This window comes from Acinonyx jubatus, chromosome A3 (assembly GCF_027475565.1).
Source record: "Acinonyx jubatus isolate Ajub_Pintada_27869175 chromosome A3, VMU_Ajub_asm_v1.0, whole genome shotgun sequence".
Taxonomy (NCBI): Eukaryota; Metazoa; Chordata; class Mammalia; order Carnivora; family Felidae; genus Acinonyx; species Acinonyx jubatus.
In genome coordinates, this window is record NC_069388.1 from 10,756,530 (window position 1) to 10,774,741 (window position 18,212).

Below are 18,212 nucleotides of genomic sequence, written 5' to 3' on the forward strand. Positions count from 1 at the left end.
CAGAGGGTAATAAAGAGGCTACTGTCCTCTCCAAGGCAGACATGAAAGCAGACGATTGCGTCTTATAAAAGCTCCGTGTGACGGGATGTTTCCAGTTACGAGTCATGGAGAAAGGCCACTTGAACTGGCTGGCGCAATGGAGGGGATCGGTATCACGCACGCAGAAAGCGCCGTAAGCTCAAGCCTCCAGGTGGATGATCCAGAAGCTTCACAACGCCACCGGTGCGCAAGTGTTTGCGGTTTCTCAGCTCTGCGCGCTCAGCAAAACCTCTGCAAGGCCGGCCGCACCCCAGCGGGTCCACCCTTCCGCACGTAGGCTCTTTCCCCAGAAGGCAAGCACAGGACAAAACAAGATGCGCCCTGATTGGCCCCCCCCGGGTCACATGCTCGCCTGCAAACCAATGACTGGCTCGTGTGGAAACCCCTGCTCCCTGTAAGCCAATCAGGGCCTACCCCTGGAGCAAAGGGGTGGAGTCACCCATCGCCCAAGCGTGGGCTGCGTGGAGGTGGGGTGCGAGCCTTGGAGGGAATTCTGGAAGCTTGAGGAAGGCTGAAGGGGAAGGAACGGTGGTGGCAGACGCCCACTGACGGTTCTCAGAGGTGGGAGTCGCTTCAGGGTACCCGGAGCCGATGCGCAAGCCCTTCTTGCTGCCTCTATCCCTGGGCTGCCCTCGCTGCACATGCCCAGTGTGGCTTCATGGTCCCAGTGGCTTTAGCAGCCGCTCCCAGTGTATGTGAAGCGCCTCGTAGCGCCAGATGCTACAGTGCCCCACATTTGCCATCCATGGGCTCACCTAACAGCATCGGAAAGCGTGGTTATTTCCCTTTTGCAGATTAGGCCACTGAGGCCTGGAGAGCCAAAGCGACCTGCCCGATGTTGTCGGCCTGAACGTACAAGAGTGAAGGGCGCACCCAGTTGTCCTCAGATTCCTAGTGTTGGGAAGGCACTAGTCACATCCTTGGGCTGGGCTCACTGGGTGGGGTTGCAAGGTAGGAAACAGAAGCCACTTCTCTGCTGAGCTGTTACCTTTGCCCTTGAAACAATCCCACGTGTTTGTAAGGATTGCCCCCAGAGTCCTTGGTAAATGCCTGCATTGGCCATCTCTGCTGATGAATTTAACTTACCTTAAAAAAAAAAAAAAAAAGAAAAAAATAAGGTTTATTTATTTAGAGGGAGAAAGAGAGAATCCCAAGCAGGCTCCACACTGTCAGCACCAAGCCCAACTTGCGGGGCTCAAACTCACCAAGGGGAGATCATGAGCTGAGCCGAAATCAAGAGTTGGATGTTTAATGGACTGAGCTACCCACGTGCCCCTAATTTCCCTTTAAACTCTAGGAAAATGTAAGAGAAGTGTCCCCTTCAGACCATATGATGCTCTAAAATCCGTGTGAATTCTGCCTAAAAATAAGCTCAACGTCCCATTACATTGTATTATTAGGATAACAGCAACCATTACTTTTTAGAATCAGCAGAATCAACACGAGTTGTTGACTTTGTCCAGAGGATTGGCAGGGGCCTTGTTTCACAAATCGTATCACTTCAGGACAGGTGTTGGGGCGGGCAGGCAGGCAGAGAAGCAGGGCCAGACAACGGTTGGCCACCGTGGCCTTCTAACTAACTTGTTCCCTTCCAGCTGCACCTGCCTGTCCGCTAGAGGCACGGGTTTGCCTCTCTGGGCTTGGATAAACTCTCAGCTTCTCTCTTCAGCTGGGTCTACACCCTCTCCTCTGGGAGTGAGGATTCCAAGAAACCCTATTCCCCCCACCAGGAAGTTCTGTCTCTGGTGGGTAGGGGCCAGGGTGGGGCATATGTGTGGGAGAGAATGAGGTAGAAGCTACACGGCTGTCTCCACCTAACAGAACAGGGCACTTTGCATTGAACACTCATCGAGGCCCCAACGCTGGAAGTTTCCACTTGCTTTCCTCTTTCTTGACTCCGGAAATGAGTTGCTTTTGCTTCTGCTGGAAGCAATCTGCTCCAGTTTGGTGGAACTTGTCTCCTGGAACTTTTGATTTCCTCCTCGTGTTTGCTTTACTCCATTAAGCTTCACCTCCAATTCAGCTCCGCTCTACAGGGGTCCCCGGAGAGAAGATGCTCAGCAAAGCTGATAGAGACACAGAGGAGGAACATGCCTTGGGACACTGGAATCAGGGGTTCCCCCCGTCCCCCCGCCCCCAGGAGCTGTGTGGCATTAATCACGTTACTTGATAACTCCTGAGGTTCGGGGCACCTGGGCGGCTCGGTTGCTTGAGCGTCCGACTTCGGCTCAGGTCATGATCTCCTGGGTCATGAGTCCAAGCCCCGTATCAGGCTCTCTGCTGTCAGCACAATCCTCTGTCCCTCCCTCTCTGCCCCTCCCCTGCTTGCGCCCTCTCAAAAATAAGTAAAATATTTAAAAGAAATACTCCTGAGCCTCATCCGTAAACTGGGAACAAAAGTGGCACTTACTCCTCTGGAGGTACCTCCTCCTTTTCTCTGGTGGACCACCAGCTCTCCATCTTAGGTAAAGGGCTAGAAAACCCCAACCCTCCTTCCGATCAGACTGCCATTCCTCACTCCCTGCCACCCCCGAATTCTGGAGCTGCCGCAGGCCTATTTTATATAGATATTGTGAAGTTTTAATGAGCACATAACATGCCTACCGCAGTGTCTGGGCCTAAAAAGCACCCAAGGCAGGGTCCTGATTATTATGACCTGATGTTCAATCTTCAGGATCTCTGTGCCTCAGTTTCCTCATCTGTAAAATGAAGATAAGAGGAACAGAAGGTCTCATGAAGTGAGGTATAAATGAGCTGTTACCACAGTGCCTGGCTCATAGAAAAGACTCAGTAAATGTTGGCTATTAATTAAAAATTGAAATAAATACTTGAGAGACAGCAGGGCATGGTCTGTGGTTTCACATGGTCTCCTTCTAGCATTTGCCACTTACTATCGCTTAGTAGAAAAGTTCTCCACCCTCGCTGAGCCTCCGTTTCTTCTCCTCGCAATGGCGAAAATGATTATGTGGCTTCATAGAGTTTGCTGGGAGGGTTCATTCATTTTAAATGTCTCACTGTGCAAACCCAGTGACCGTAGCAGACCTGGCTGGTCTCCTTTGAAAGACTTGCTCACAAGGCTGGCCCCTGGGTGGCATCTGAGAAGGTGGGCTGCAGGAGGATTCCCACCATTCCCAGATAAGTGTAGCTCACTGGGCCTGAACAGAATGCAGAGTGTGCTTCCTCCTGGGAGATTCGGTACGTGTCAGCCAGACTGCCTATGTGGTCAGCCCAAATAATGACCTTGGGCTCTTGGTACCTGTGTCATGATTAGTCCTCAGAAGTTGAAGCCTCAAATACGGGTTCCTATCATGGTCATGGCTCAATGTCCTTACTTGCAAGAATCAAATCAAAGAGACCAGTTTTCCCTAAAAGTAATTTTTTTTTTTTTTTTAAGTTTCAAACGATATCCAAGAATCTAAGGCTGGCAAGGACACAAATATGAACTCATGAGAGTATTCGTGGCCTCTTTTATCTTCAACCCTAAAGAAAATTCTATCAGCTTTGTTTTTGCTCTCTTCCTCCCCAATCCAGGAAGGAGTCTTGTCTGATTGGTGACTGAGCCTTTTCTCAATTGAACGCAAGAATCCGTAAGGGAGATAAATTAAGGAAGGGCTAGTGGGGGTTCCCATGGGAACTTCGAGGACTTCAGCTGGGGACTTCAAACGGATTGGGGAAATAAGGGAGAGGGATCAAAATCAAAGAGCACAAGAGGGTTGAGTTAGAGTTTTTTTGGTTTATGTCATTTTGTTTAAGTGGGAGATAAAAAGAGGAGCAAATAACCTCATGGCAGCCGTTGTATATTGTAGAAAGAAGGATTGTAAAAAGAAGTTTTGATATGTATTATCCGTGGGTCCCTTCTTTGGCACACTATTCAAAAGGCTCCAATATATATTCAAATGACTCTTGGTGAATTTGGGGCTGCTAAACTGTTTTTGTTTTTACACAGATGCCTTGTCATACTGGACCTCAGTGCAACTGGGCTTTACGTGGGTTATATAAGCCATAGTTATTCCGCAGCCATCAGTCATATTCCTTGTGTGTGTGTGTGTCTCTCTCTCTCTCACACACATGCAAAGTATTCTATTTCAGAATCTGCCAAATGATACGCACTATCGCTAACCTTCCCTCCTCAGACAGATTTACTTCTCAAGAAGACCGGGGCAGATACAGACATCAGGTACTGCTCACACCTAGACTCAGAAACCTGGGTTGGTTCAGTGATGAACCGCAGTGTGCACCATCATGGCTCCCAGCCTGAGCCCAGCAAGGGTCCCACTGTCTAAATTCTTTCAGGTCCCAATCTCTGACAGTTTAGGCTTCTTAGGCTTCTGAATTTCAGAATCGTCATTATACATGCAAGACACAAGATCAAAATTCCTCAAGGGAAGAGGACCTCAACAAACTCCTAGAGGGCTAACATCTCACAGATTCTGGAATTAAAGACAAATTAGTAACATCAGCAGAACACGGGCCCCTGAAGACTCCTGAGTTTAGAGAAGAAAGGAAAACCAAATTCTTCAAAGGAGGCTGACAGCTGTACCATCCGGGCAGAGTGTGATCGATGCAAATTTAAAAGGTACAAATGTGGGGCGCCTGGGTGGCTCAGTTGGTTAAGTGTCTGACTCTTGATTTCGACTCTGGTCATGATCTCATGGTTTGGGGGACTGAGCCCCACGTTGGGCTCTGTGCTGGCAGCATGAGCCTGCTTGGGACTCTCTCTCTCTCTCTCTCTGCCCCTTCCCTGCTTGCACGAATGCTCTCTCTCTCTCTCTCTCTCTCTCTCTCTCTCTCTCTCTCAAAAATAAAATAAATAAACATTTAAAAATTAAAGAAATAAGTAAAAGGTACAAATGAAGGGGCACCTCACAAAGAAGACACCCAAAATGGCCGTAAGTGTACAAAAAGGTGCTGCTGAGCTTTAACACGTCTCAAACACCAAGTGCTGGCAGACAAATAGAGCGACTAGAAAGCCCCAGCACTGCTGGTTGTGGACAGGTGCAAAATCGGGGCCACCCACTTTGCCAAAGCTATTGCGTTGAATAAATGTGTAACTTTCGGCCCGGCAGTCTCGCTCCTTGGGACTATCCCCAACAGAAATGCAAACGTATGTGCCCCAAACACACGTACAAGGATGTTCACGGCAGTATTATTCACAGATGGTCTCAAAGCACAACCTACCCCCAAAAGCTCAACAAAAGAACAGATGAATCAGATGTGGTATATCCACACAATGGAGTGTTCCACGGTAGGGACTGGGAAATACGGCTTTGTGTTTGTAACCCAGGCTGCTGTTTTTCGTGAATAAAGTTTTATCAGAACATAGCCGTCCATTGGTTTGAAGACTGTCTATGGCTGCTTTCACCCAATGGCAGCGGTGCCGAATGGCTGTGATAGAGATCAAATGGCCGGAGAAGTCTCCTGTATTTAGTATCTGGCCCTTTACAGAAAGTTTGCTGAGCCCTGCCCTACATTGAGGGGAAAACAACGTATAACTACCTACAATAATAAGGATGTATCTCCCGATGAGGAATTAAAGAAGAGTTGGTTCTATTTTTATAAAGTTGAAAGCAGGCAACACTACCCCATGACATGGATGTGAGAAGTCGGGACAACTTACCCTTGGGACACATGGTGACAGGAGGGGATGTAAAACTTTATGGGTACTGACCGTGCTCCGCTTCTGGATCTGTATGCAGGTGACACGGATGCGTCCTCTCGGTGAAAATCCATCCCGCGGTGCACATATATGCACGCTTTTCTCTCTCCAATGGCTATTTCAGTGGAACGCCTTTTACAAACATCACTGGCGCTCCCTGTGTCCCATATAAAACTCCAAGCCCTCTGCCTTGCTCTCTCATGTGTTTTTGCCTTCACGCAGGTGGAGAGTTCCCCCGGCAGGCACTCCTCCCATTGTCTTTGATAGAATAACACAAACTCACTCTTCAAAACTCAGTTCAGTCGCCCCTCATCCAGGATGCTTTTCTACCACGTCCCAGCACTCACAGACAATCCGGGGGGGGGGGGGGGGGGAGAGAGAGAGAGAGAGAGAGAGAGAGAGAGAGAGAGAGAGAGAGCGAGCACACCTAGAGGGTGACACTGGATTTCTGGGTAATTTGGTACGTGGCATCTGAAGGCAAACTTATTTTTGGAGAATAAAAGAAGTGTGACTGGCTGCATCTTGAGTGTTTGTCACATGACAGGCCAGGTGGGCATCCCTAGAGAAGCTCAGTAGTTTATAGTTTAGACCAATCTAAGTTTAACCCATCTAGAGTTGAGGGGAGAGTAGCTTGGTGTGGTGGAGAGAAGGTGGGACATACTTGGAAAAAAGATCTGGTTGGCAGTCAGGAGACAGGGACGTTCAAGCAACCACGAGGCCAACCCTAACCGCCTTGAGCAAAGGGCAGAATTTGTCTTGCATAACAGAGAAACCCAGGATGGGAAGTGATGAGTTCAGTTAGGGCTCGATCCAGCCTTGGAAGTGACGCCCGTCATCAAGAATCTGCCTCCTCTCTTCTGGCTCCTTTCCGTCCACCCCACCTCCTGGGTTTCACACTCTGACGGGTGGTCTCCCTGCAACCCCAGAAGCTCCATGTACATGTCTTTAAGCCCAACAGAAAGAACGAGTTTTTCTTTCACAACAACTCATGAGTGGTGGCAGGGCCACATCTCCTTTGCCTTGCTTGGGTCACGTGCCAACTAGCCCCTGGATGAATCCTTGTAATCTGGGGATGGAACGTGGAAGTCAAGAATTGCCCCGGCAGCAGGGGATGAGGAGGAGTGGGTGCCATCCGGACCTTGCACGGCCTGAGGGTGAAGGAGGGATAGGCCCCCACAAAGGAAAATCGAGGTGCCGTGACCAGTGGGGGAGGATGGGAGGCTGAGCAGGTCAGAACTACAGCCGTACCAGCAACTGCTTAATAACTGTGACCTGAAAGAATGACGTTTCCTGGGGTGCCTGGGTGGCTCAGTCGGTTGGGCGTCCGACTTCAGCTCAGGTCACTCTTGCGGTCCTTGAGTTCGAGCTACGCGTCGGGCTCTGGGCTGACAGCTCGGAGCCTGAAGCCTGCTTCCGATTCTGTGTCTCCCTCTCCCTCTGCCCCTCTCCCGTTCATGCTCTGTCTCTCTCTGTCTCAAAAATAAATAAACGTTAAAAAAAAAAATTAAAAAAAAAAAAAAACCGATGGACGCTTCTCTACTGTCTTGTCTTTCTTTGTGTCATTCCCCAGGGCTGGCGATGAGTGTCAGGTGCACAGGCCGCCCACCCTGCAGCCACAATGGAGCCCCCGGCTGTGTAAGGGTCCCTGTCAATCACAGCCGCTTGACCTCAAGGAGAATCATTATGCTTTTTTAAAACCATACAATGGAAACAAACAAGAATCAAGCCCCAGATTAATTCAAGCATAAGAGTGGAACACATTTTGTGATCTGCAAGTTAAATGTGGATTCAGACCACATCCTCACTCCAGTTTAATTTTTTTTTTAATGTTTACTTAGTTTTGAGAGAGAGGGAGAGAGACAGGGCACGAGCCAGGGAGGAGCAGAGAGACAGGGAGACAGAATCCGAAGCAAGCCCAGGCCCTGAGCTGTCAGCGCAGAGCCCGACGCGGGGCTCAAACCCACGGACCGTGAGGTCACGATCTGAGCCGAAGTCGGACGCTCAACCGACTGAGCCCCCCAGGAGCCCCGACCCTCACTCCGGTTTAAAAGTCACATCCTCCTGGGCAGAGGTGGGAAGGGACAGAGGGAGGGGGCAGGAGACTTGGCTTCATATTGTGGCTCTGACTAATCAGTGTGACCTTGGGCAGTCTGCTGACCTACCACAGGCCTCCGCTTTCTCACCTGTAAGATGGAATCATTGTCGTGAAGATTGCAGGCGTGACTGAAGTAGGCAGAAACAGAAGAGCCGGCCTACCTGTTCCGAAGAGAAATCGGGAGAGGGTACTAGGTGCCTTCAGAAACCACGGGGAGTTCACGACGAGCGGTCCTGGGTTGGGTCTCCACCAGAAACACGGCAGAACCGGCCCACCAGAGGCCTCCGTGGGGCTGCCTCCGGAAACGCACGCTTCGGGAACACACAACAAAGGCCGGGGTCCTGGGAGCGAGAGGCCTTCACCGAAGGATCCTGACGCACCTGGCCCACCTCTCGGGCCAGTCCCGACTGACACCATCTAAACTCTCCCTAAAGCCCTCCTGGTGCCCGGCATCAGGCAGGGAAAGAAGGAGGCTGTCAGACGTGTGATGATTAAGGATTGTCCCTGAGCCCCAACCCGCCCTCTGTGCTCTCCCGCGACACTGGGCTGGGGCTCTGGACGCCACCTGTCTTCTCTGCCGGCTGGGAGGGGCTGGAGGATGGGGAAGCACGGTCTCTCCCGCCTGCTTGCCCGTCCAGCACCGGCCTCCTGATGGTGTCGGCATCCAGCCGGGACGCGGTGGCCCCAGCAGGGTCACGGTGCCGCGCTGCGGCCGGCCGGAGCCCCGCTTCAGGCCCTTCGAAGTCTCGGCAGGTCCGGCCTTCCCTGGGACCCCCAGCCCTGGCGCGGCAGACGCTCCCCAAACTCACGCCCTCAGCGGCGGCTTCGTATTCTCCCTTCGCCTCTGCACTTCTTTAATACTTAGGTCACCGTCCTTTATATTAAGTGTATGAAGGCAGCTGGTGTGATTTGTCCCGACGGGCCTCTTGGCCACATGCAGGGCCTTTGGTGCCCAGCTCCTCCTTCAGGGGCCGTGGGACCCGCCGGCAGGTGGCTTAATCTTAATCAGCCACAATTTCTTCATCTCTGTAAGAGGGAGAAAAACAGTCTCCCTCCACGGAGGTGGGGTGACAGTTCATCGCGTCAATGGATGTAAAGCAGTTAATACGGCACCCGACAAACGCTGAGCTCCCAACAAGCGTCCGTGGTGGCCCTGCACACCAGGCCATCCCTGCTAGAGAGTCCTTACCAAGTGTGTAAAGACTTCTGGAAAGATACCTGGACGCCCCCGTGAAGACCCCGCAGGCAGACGCTGCTGGGCGCACAGGACAATCGTCACCCTCCTGTTCCTCCCGTGTGGGGCGGCCGCCTCCTGGAACAGAAAATGGCGGGTGCTCCGTGTCAGGTCTCGGGCATGTGACCTGCCCTGGCCAGTGGAGAATGGGGGTCCTCAGAGGCTCCTGAGAAATATTTTCCTCACTGAAGGGAGAGTGGGCTGCACTAAGAGAACATTCTGGGGCCTGGGTGGCTCAGTCGGTTGAGCGTCCAACATCAGCTCGGGTCACGATCTCGCGGTCCGTGAGTTCGAGCCCCGCGTCGGGCTCTGCGCTGATGCACCCGGGGGTGATTTTTGTCCCTCAGAGGACATCTGGCAATGTCTGGAGACATTTTTAGTGGCTGCAACTTGGGGGAGTGGTGCTGCCAGTGGGCAGAGGCCAGGGGTACTGGTAAAGCACCCTTCAGTGCGCACGACAGCCCCCCCAGCAGAGAGTGGTCCACTCCGTATGTCCACAGTGCCGAGGAGAGAACACTGCCCTGGATACAGCTGTGTGAATAGATGACGTGGGGGACGGCGACAACCATTTGGGGACCGTGACGAAAGATTTGGAGAGTCAGAGGCGACCGGGGCCCCGCCACTGTCGATACAATGGCAGAGGCACCGCTCTTCAAACTCCTGGCTTAGTAACACAAAGGCCTCGTATTCAAATTATCGTTCATCGGATGTTCTGTTATTTACCATCCCAATATTCTGACCTCCCCATTTTAGCCCGCGTGCACGAATCCCCACGGACAGCCACTGCTTCGATCCCTTGAACCCTCACCACAAACCCACGAGAGAGGTGAGGAGACGGAGCCTCGGCATCCCTGTGGGTAACTTGCTGAGACGGTGGAAATGGAGACAAATGGGGGGGGGGGTGCTCACATCTGTGTAGCACTTGGTGTCATTATGAGACGTTTCAAACATAAAGTGCAGACGGCAATCTAATCAACACCCACCGATACGCCGTCCAGATTTAACGAGTGTGAAAACTTGCCAAAGGGGCTTCGAATGCTGAATTCCTGGCACGTTCCGTGTCTCCCAGTATTTATGCGCTTCTTCCCTTTAGGCGTCAGACCCTCGTGTTCCTGCTGGGAAGATGAGTGTTGGAGTAAGACTACAATTCCCAGCTGCTCCTGCAGCCGAGTGTGGCCACATCACTGAATACTGGCCAATGATAAATGCCGAGAAGGGACGTTTACAACATTTGGGTCATGTCGTTAAAGGATGTGCACACCCTTTCTCCTTTGCCGCTGGCTAACTCACAGGTAAAATGAAGACAGCTGGAGTACAGATGTGGTGGCAGGAGCTAGAGCAGCCATATTGGGCCATGAGATGGAAACCGTGTCTGGACGATGGAAGAATGAGAGAGAAGGGGCCTGGGTTTCAGAGGATTAGGAAGCCGCCCTACTAGCCCCATATGCTTAAGCATCCTGCTGCCTGAGAAAGAAAGATAAGCTTCTATTACATTGTAGCCATTGCCATCTCGGGTCTCTATTTCGGTAGCTGAACCACTTTCTGAATATGTGCAAGGTTCTAGTGTTTTCATATGAAGATTTCATCTGTTCCCCATAACCAGACAGGGTCTAGAACTAAGAAAATTCATTCAGTTGTTCATTCACCCAATAATAATTTTGGGGTGTCTATAATGTGCCGGGCACTGCTTTATCGGATGTTAAGCATGGAGGGGCGCCCAGAGTTCTCCTACACTGGCTCAGTCTCTGAGACCTTGGTTTCATCCTCTCCCTGTTACCTCTCTAGCCTGCTTCTTTCCAACAGTTTAGGTCAGGCCACTGTCCATTCCTGCTTAGTTGCTTACACCTGTCTTCCTGCCCCCCCCCTACTCCCATTATTCCTTGTTCTGGATCTTCTCAGGGCTCCCCACTGCCAGAGAGCAAGAAGTTCAGACTTCTGGAGGTGGACAAGGCCCCGCCCATTCTGGAAGCCTAATCTCTTGCCAGTCTGTTCCAGCCACAATGAACTAGGTGACATTTCTTTCGTGAGTTCACTCGGCTTAGGAGCTCACATTGCTTACTTCCCTAAGGCTCAGAGAAGTTGCACAGACTGGCTCGGAGTGAAGCTTGAAATTGACTGAGGGTCCCCTGAGCCCAAGACACCAAACTGCTCTGAAGCCAGTTCAAAGTCTTAAGTCGCCCCAGTGCTCAGCCTCGGAGCTGTTACTGGCAGGGATGGGAGGTCTGATGTAGAATTCCACAAAGCAGGGTCTTGTGGGTGCCCTGCACCAAAATGCCAGTGGGGAGCATGTGGAAAACCTAACTTCTCGCCCACCCCAGAGCTACGGAACGGAAGGCCGTGAGGTGAGGCCCGACTGCTGGCATTTTCCACAAACTTCTCACGCGTCACTAAGGCTCGAGAACCTGCTGGGGCTCTGAAAATATGGCCTGCAGGTTGCACTGCTGGCGCCTTCTTTCCCATTTTCCACGTCTCTCCCGACGCCCCAACCAGAGCCTGCAATGAGGGGGTGAGGCCGTTGGTGCTGTTAAGAGCTCTGCACATCCCTCACCTTAGCTTTTATAGGAGATTAATTAAAAAAAAATAAGACGCATTCAAAAGACTCCGATGGCATTTTCTTTCACCTTGAAAATGTGACACTTTAAGCAGTTACCGTACCAAGGAGTAAAAATGCTTACCCCTTAGCGACAGAGAGAACTAGAAAGGGTTCTGGGGCCCACGCGTCTTGAAGTTCAAGGAGGGAGGCCCAAAGTCTGAGGCAGGGAGGGACCAGCCCAGGTCCAACACATCCCGGTTGAATCTTGACTCGTCCACTTCCTCTCTGTGGGGTCTTGGTCAAGTTCCTTCGATTCACCTGTAAAACAGGGATAATAACAATCTGCCTCTTAGTGAAAAGATCACGTGACTGGGGGGGGTGCACTGGGCACAGATATGGGAATAGCACTGGGGCAATTATTCCGTTTGCTATTCCTAATATTATTTTCAACGTAAGATGGAATGTAGGGAATTTCTCAAAGCTCATCCAACCCTCCCAGAGTTAACCTCAAGGGATAGTCTCTGAAATCTGAAATCCTATTTTATTTCACAGTAGGTTAAAGCTTCATTGACCTTTTGCTCAGCATTATTACTGTAGGCAGGCGATGTGTTGCTCTTAATGTCTGTGATTTATCATTTCTAACAAGCCCCCTCTGCCTGGAGACGCTGCCCTTTCCCGCATTTTGGGGCACAGACAGCTTACTGCCTCTGGTGGAGAGATGCACCAATGTGAACCAGCACATTTCAACAGAGGGGGAAACCTTCCAAAACACAGGGGATAAAGTTAGACATGTCTTTAAAATAATATGACTCCAGGGGCGCCTGCGTGGCTCAGTTGGTTAAGTGTCAGACTCTTGTTCTCGGCTCAGGTCGTGATCTCACGGTTTGTGGGTTCAAGCCCCACATCGGACTCTGGGTTGACAGCATGGAGCCTGCTTGGGATTCTGTGTCTCCCTCTCCCTGCCCCTCCCCTGCTTGCTCTCTATTTCTCTCTCTCAAATAAATAAACTTAAAAAAAAAAATGATACAACTGGATAAGGGAGAGTTGGGAGAGAAGAACAAGTTTTTCACTTAAAGGGACCCTCCCGCTTTGTCAGTCAAGACGTGGCAGTGGGGAAAGATCAACGCCACTTGATAAGCTATCGAATGATAGAAAGTGACCAACGAGGTCCTGCACATTCCCCTCCTCCCCAACATGGCGGCATGAGAGAACCAGTGAGCTACTGCTTCCTCAGAGGGCTCAGGGTGCATCTGGAAGTTTCCTCCCTTGAGGAAAGCAAGGGAGTGGTAGAGAGCGGGTTAGTAGACAGGAAGGGCTCACAGTGGAACAGGGTTAGTGTAGGGCCATCAACCAAAGACCAGTGAGAACAGAGACACCAGCTACCACAGCCAACGTGGAAGAACACTGGGGGTGGGGGTGGGAACAGGTCTCCCTCTCGAGATCTCATCGTTTTTGTTTTGTTTTGTTTTACAATTTTTTAAAAATGTTATTTTGTTTTTGAAAGACAGAGTGTGAGCAGGGGAGGGCCAGAGAGAAAGGGAGACACAGAATCCAAAGCAAGGTCCAGGCTCCGAGCTGTCAGCACGGAGCCCGACGCGGGGCTCGCACTCACGGACGGCGAGATCATGACCTGAGCCGAAGTCAGGCGCTTAACCGACTGAGCCACCCAGGCGCCCAGCATACTTTTTTTTTTTTTGCAGATCAGAGTTTGTGGTTGGAAAAATCGGACCCTCTACGGGAGCATCCAAATTAATGCCAGGAAATAAGACCTTCCTTCTGCCAGGGGCCAGTGTTGTCCTGTGGCTGAGTCTCAACTTGCTTGCCTATTTCTTCACCAGTGAAAGCCTGGGTCACCGCTCTGCTGTGTTTCAAGATTTATTGTGGGGATCAAACAAGATACTACGTGTGGAAACACTCTGAAAACAGAAAGCTTCAGAGACGAGCAGCGTGGTGACGATTACAGTGACAGCAATGATGAGCCAGCGGTGGTGATGGGCGCTTCCGAAGCCAGGAGGGTGGTGGGTCTGCCTTCAACACGCTTGGCATTTAAGGGATAAGCAGAAGAGCTGGAAGGGTTCGACTTAGTCATGAAAGAGTCCCACCTCCTTGTGACAGCACAGCCCCGGCAGGAAAGGAAAAGCAGATTGTCCTTGATTGACGAGGCTCGTTTGAATGACAAAGCTGAACGAAGTCAGTAAACCTCTGAAGTCACATTTTGACATTTGGCTGTGACAGCCACGGCAGGGAAGGAAACTCACCAAGAAAGTGAAAGCGTGGCCCTGTCCCCAGGGCTTACGAGCTGCTGCAGTTGCTGGGGAGAGAGACCTTGTCATCGACACAGGAAGGAGCAGGTCCCGAGGGGTACCTGGCCCACGGCCAGAGCCCCACACTGTGACATCAGGGCTTACGGGACCTTAAAATAAGAAGGCCAGAATTCCTGCTTTTATTTGTTCAGCCACTGCTGTCTTCTGGGTGGGATTTACCGTGCTGGGCAGTGTGGCCAGCAGGAAGGGTAAGGGCCAGGCCCCAACCTTCAAAAACCCACAGTTCAAAGTCAAGGATGTGGAGCACGCGGGAGTCCTTACCCGTGGCTGGTGCAGCGAGAAACTGGCACAGACACTTGGGGGGAAAAAAAAAGTTAAACGTACGTGCCTCCTATGATCTAGAAATTCCCTCCTAGGCGCCTGCATGGTGGAAGTGTGTGCAGATTCTGCCAAAAGGCACGTGCAAGGGTCCTGGGGGCAGCAATTCATTATAACCCCGAGCAGCCGTCAGCAGAGCCGAGGTGAACAAGTCGCGGCACTCACGCCCCATACCCAACCGGGGGCGACTGCATCCCACGGGGGCCGTTTGGTGGCTTCTGGAGATGTTTCTGACAGTCACAACTAGGGAATGCTACCAGCATCTAGCGGGTAGAGGTCACGGGCGCTGCGAAACGTCCTGCAATGCACAGGGCAGCCCTACAACAAAGACTGACCCTCCCCAAAATGTCAGTGGTGCTGAGGTGGAGAAATCCTATCGCACATCCCGAGAAGGAATGAACTACACCAGGGGAAGGATCAGCTGTGACTGCATATGCACCGTAGGGAAATATTCAAATGGACCATTGAGCAGAAAGAAGCCAGACACAGAACTGCATGCGTGTATGACTCTGTTTGTATTCAGCTCAACCTCAGGCAGCGAAAACAGAGAGATTAGCCAACATGTGTTGAGGCCGTTTGTTGGAGTGAAGTTTTCTCAGAAAGTCTATGTTTGGGGGAGAAAAGACCACCCACTGATTGGCCCCAGGAAGTTTTGGCGATGGTACCCGCTCTGTGATCACAGGTAAGTCTCGGAGCCTCTCTGGACCCGTGTACTCCCCTTCGCTCAATGAGAGGCCTGCTTAGCCCAAGAATTCTCTGGTCTGCGCTCATTCCTGTTGCAACAGGCACCTGTCGCTTTCGTCTACGCAGCTTCCATCGCCCCTTTGTCTGGTGATAGCACCTCACTGTTTCTTTGGAGAACCACCCGTCGCCCACTGCACACAGTCCTGGGGGGCTGTCAGTCTAGGTGCCCCGCCCTCCCTCGGCCGTGACCCAAGCTGAGCCCACCAGGCTCTCCCCTGGATGGTGCGTTAACCTGATCTGGGGCCAATTCATCCCTGGAGCAGTGCTTCACAGAGACTGGGGACTGTCATCCCCAGAGGTTCCTGGAGTTCTCCCATCCTCTCCTGGGTCCGGCTCGTCATCTTCCCGTCTATTCTGTGAGCGACCCATGTCCTTTATAAAGTCCCTGCAATGGACCCAATGTTTGTGTCCTCCTCCCCCCCAAATCCATAGGTTGAAACCCGCATCCCGACGTGAGGGTAGGAGGTGGCGGGGCCTCTGGGAGGTGATTAGCTCATGTGCGTGGCACGCTCGTGAACGGAACGAGTAACCCTTGCAAGAAGAGGCCCCAGAATGCACTCTCTTTCTGCCAGGTGCGGGCACAGGGAGAATCGGCCGGCTGCAGCCCGGAAGAGACTCTCGCCACAGCCCAGCCCCTCTGGCCCTGTGATCTCAGACTTCTGGCCTCCAGAAGTGCGAGAACTAAACGTCTCAGCCACGTAGGCTAGGGTTCTGTTACAGCAGCCGGAAGTGACTGAGAGGGCCCCATGGCGCTCCTGTCCCTTGCAACCCAAGAAGCCCGGCTGCTGCTTCCCAGCACAGGATGTAAACAGTCTGCACAGGTTGGCAGTAACTCCTGTTCTGAGATACGAATGTCCTCCTGTCACCCCAGACCTGCCCCCGGTGCCTCCTGGGCCCTCCCGTGATCCTGCGGCTGAATGGCCGGTGCCTGGCACAGCCGAGGCCTCCAGGCCCTGCCCCCACCCCACAGTTGTCCTGTCACTGTGTCCTGTGTCCCTCCTGCACAAATGACTCCGCAGGCCGCCCCCGCCCGCACACCCCTCCCCTCCCCAGCTCAGCCTCGTCGACTGTAAAACAGGCGAACCACACGCACCGCCCTGCCTCTTCCTCAGGGTGACGGAGGTGACAGGGCACTGGGAATTGTGAAAAATGCTCCCCACACGTGAGGCATTCCTGCCACCGCCCCGAGATCGCACAGCACACAGGGGGCCAAACAAATTTCCCAGGAGGAAGCACCATCTCAAAATAAAAGAGCACCACTAGGGGTTCTGAAAGGGACCCAAAAATGATAAACACGGCTTCCAAAAAGGCAGAGGCTTAAAAAAAGCTCCCCTGCATTTCTAGGCCGGAGCTCGTGTTGGGCTGGGATCTCTGCGGGGGACTCACGTGGGGAGTCTGCCCGGCTCCGCTCTGTGTCCAGACCAGTGGGACAGCATCACTCGTACCTCCCGTCCCTCAGACGGTGACCGCTTTCTGTCACTCAGCTGGCTCTCCCAGGAAGCCGTATGAGGAGGGTGGGGGGTCGAGAGGTGTGAGCTCCGGGAGCGAGAGGCAGAGGCTTCTGGTGGAGTCCCAGGGCCTGCAGGGCTGTGACCCCCTGCTTTGTCACCCGGCGGCCCTCCATCCTCCAGAGGGGACACACGTGGGCAGGAAATGCCTCAGCTCCTCCTGGACGCATGTCCCCGGACGAATCCCGGAGGCTCCACTTACTGGGTGTCTGGGGGCAGAGCCTGATGCACGAAGCAGGCAGCGTGGCCCCGGTGTGTTCACGAACCCATCTCCCCCTCCCGACAATCTTTTCCTTGCCCCCCACTCTGCGGGGAGGCTGGAGGTGTAAGAGCTTGCCCCGAGTCACAGGGCTAGAGGGTGGCAGGGCCGGGCCTCACGTGCAGTCTCGGGGCTCCAGGGCCCAGCCTCTCGGCCACTCTGCCCTCCTGCCCCTCACAGGACAGTAGAGGTGTGGGGAGGTCACCGGGCAGAGGGGCATCTGACCCACAGGAAGTCCTGACGCGGGCTGCAGCCGGAGCCTGTCCTCCCGGAACCAAGCATCCCTGTTCTTCAGAAGGCACCTGCCGAGGCCTGGGCTTCTCTGGGACGAGGCAGACCCTCCCTACACAGACAGCTCTGATCCAGGAAGAGACTCAAGTCCTGTGGCGGGTGGGTATCACGAGTCCCCAGGGGCAGGGCCGGGCGATGCCCCCGGGAAGGCTGGTCAGCCCATTTCTTACCATTTCTAGCAAGGCCACAGGCCAACATCAAGGACACCAGCCCTTACTCCTTGTCCAGGGGAACGCAAACTCAAGAGAAGCCAAAAATGGCTATTTTCACGTGAAGTCTCTGATTTGTGAACATTAGGAATGGGTTTTTTATTTAAAAAAAAAAAAAAAAAAGTCAGCATGACATGGCTCAGGGACCCCCAATTGTCACCTCTTTCCAGCAAGGCTACGACCTGTTTCTCCGACGTTAGGGATTTATCTGATCGATCTGACCAAGCCTCCACCGCCTTGCCCCTTCTGTGAAGGGAGCGCACTGCGGGCACGTTCGGGGTTGGGGAAAATGAGAGGCAGCGAACATAACGTGCTCAGTATAGAGTAAGGCGTTGGTCTCAGCCTGCTCGGGTCACTGTAACAAACAGCCATAGACCGGTGGCTTCAGCAACAGAAACCCATTTCTGAGGACTGGAAGTCTGAGATCAACAGTCCGGCCAATTCAGCTTCCGGGGAGATCTCTCTTCTTGGCCTACAGATGGCTGTCTTCTGGGTAGGTGCTCAGAAAGAGAAAGAGAAACAGAAACAGAGATAGGGACAGAGATAGAGACAGAAACAGACAGAGATGGAGAGAGAGAGAGACAGAGATCGCGTTCAGCAGTCTCATGGGACTGAGAACCACAGGTTGGAGGTCTCAGCTGCCAAATCATCTGGAAGCCGGGGAAGCAAGATCCCTGACGGGCTGGCAGGTGAGTTCTACCAACCATTCAAGGGCGAGTTAATTCGTGACTCAGGCAAGTTCTCCAAAAACTAAACTAAACTAAACTAAACCAAGTGGAAGTTCCAAGCTGCTCGAATGAGGCTGGAGAGGGGAAAGTTGTCAGGTGGGGACAGCGGGGAGCCAAGTCAAAGATGAGGGCACATGGGAGCAGGTAAGTCGCAGGCAAACTACACAGGCGAGAGTACACGGGGAGCAAAGGGCTGGCCTCCAGTGACCTTCAAGATCAAGGTGAAGATGTGTAGGCTTGACACTGTGGGTGAGGGGGGCTGATGTGGGGTCCT

At 52.7% G+C, this 18,212-nt stretch overlaps 1 protein-coding gene and 1 long non-coding RNA gene across 4 annotated transcripts in view; both read right to left on the reverse strand.

Moving 5' to 3' along the window:
- Positions 1 to 38: 38 nt before the first annotated feature.
- LOC128311095 (uncharacterized) lies at positions 39 to 4,759 on the reverse strand. Its single transcript, XR_008289048.1, has 3 exons — positions 2,644 to 4,759; positions 1,245 to 2,105; positions 39 to 1,125 (listed from the first exon to the last, which is right to left on the reverse strand). It is a non-coding gene; the product is annotated as an uncharacterized LOC128311095 (long non-coding RNA).
- A 3,313-nt stretch (positions 4,760 to 8,072) lies between these two features.
- LOC128311096 (uncharacterized) overlaps positions 8,073 to 18,212 on the reverse strand; it is an 88,208-nt gene continuing 78,068 nt past the window's right edge. For 2 of the 3 annotated variants that reach the window (XR_008289050.1, XR_008289049.1), the window contains 3 exons: positions 11,700 to 11,875; positions 10,008 to 10,139; positions 8,073 to 9,102 (listed from right to left, as the gene is read on the reverse strand). Coding sequence is in view for 1 of the 3 variants with exons in the window: in XM_053199825.1 (XP_053055800.1) it covers positions 10,121 to 10,139; positions 11,700 to 11,875 (195 nt within the window). In the remaining 2 variants the exon portion in view is untranslated. Of the gene's footprint in view, positions 9,103 to 9,356; positions 10,140 to 11,699; positions 11,876 to 18,212 lie in introns of those variants that run through there. The other variant, XM_053199825.1, reaches the window with a different exon arrangement.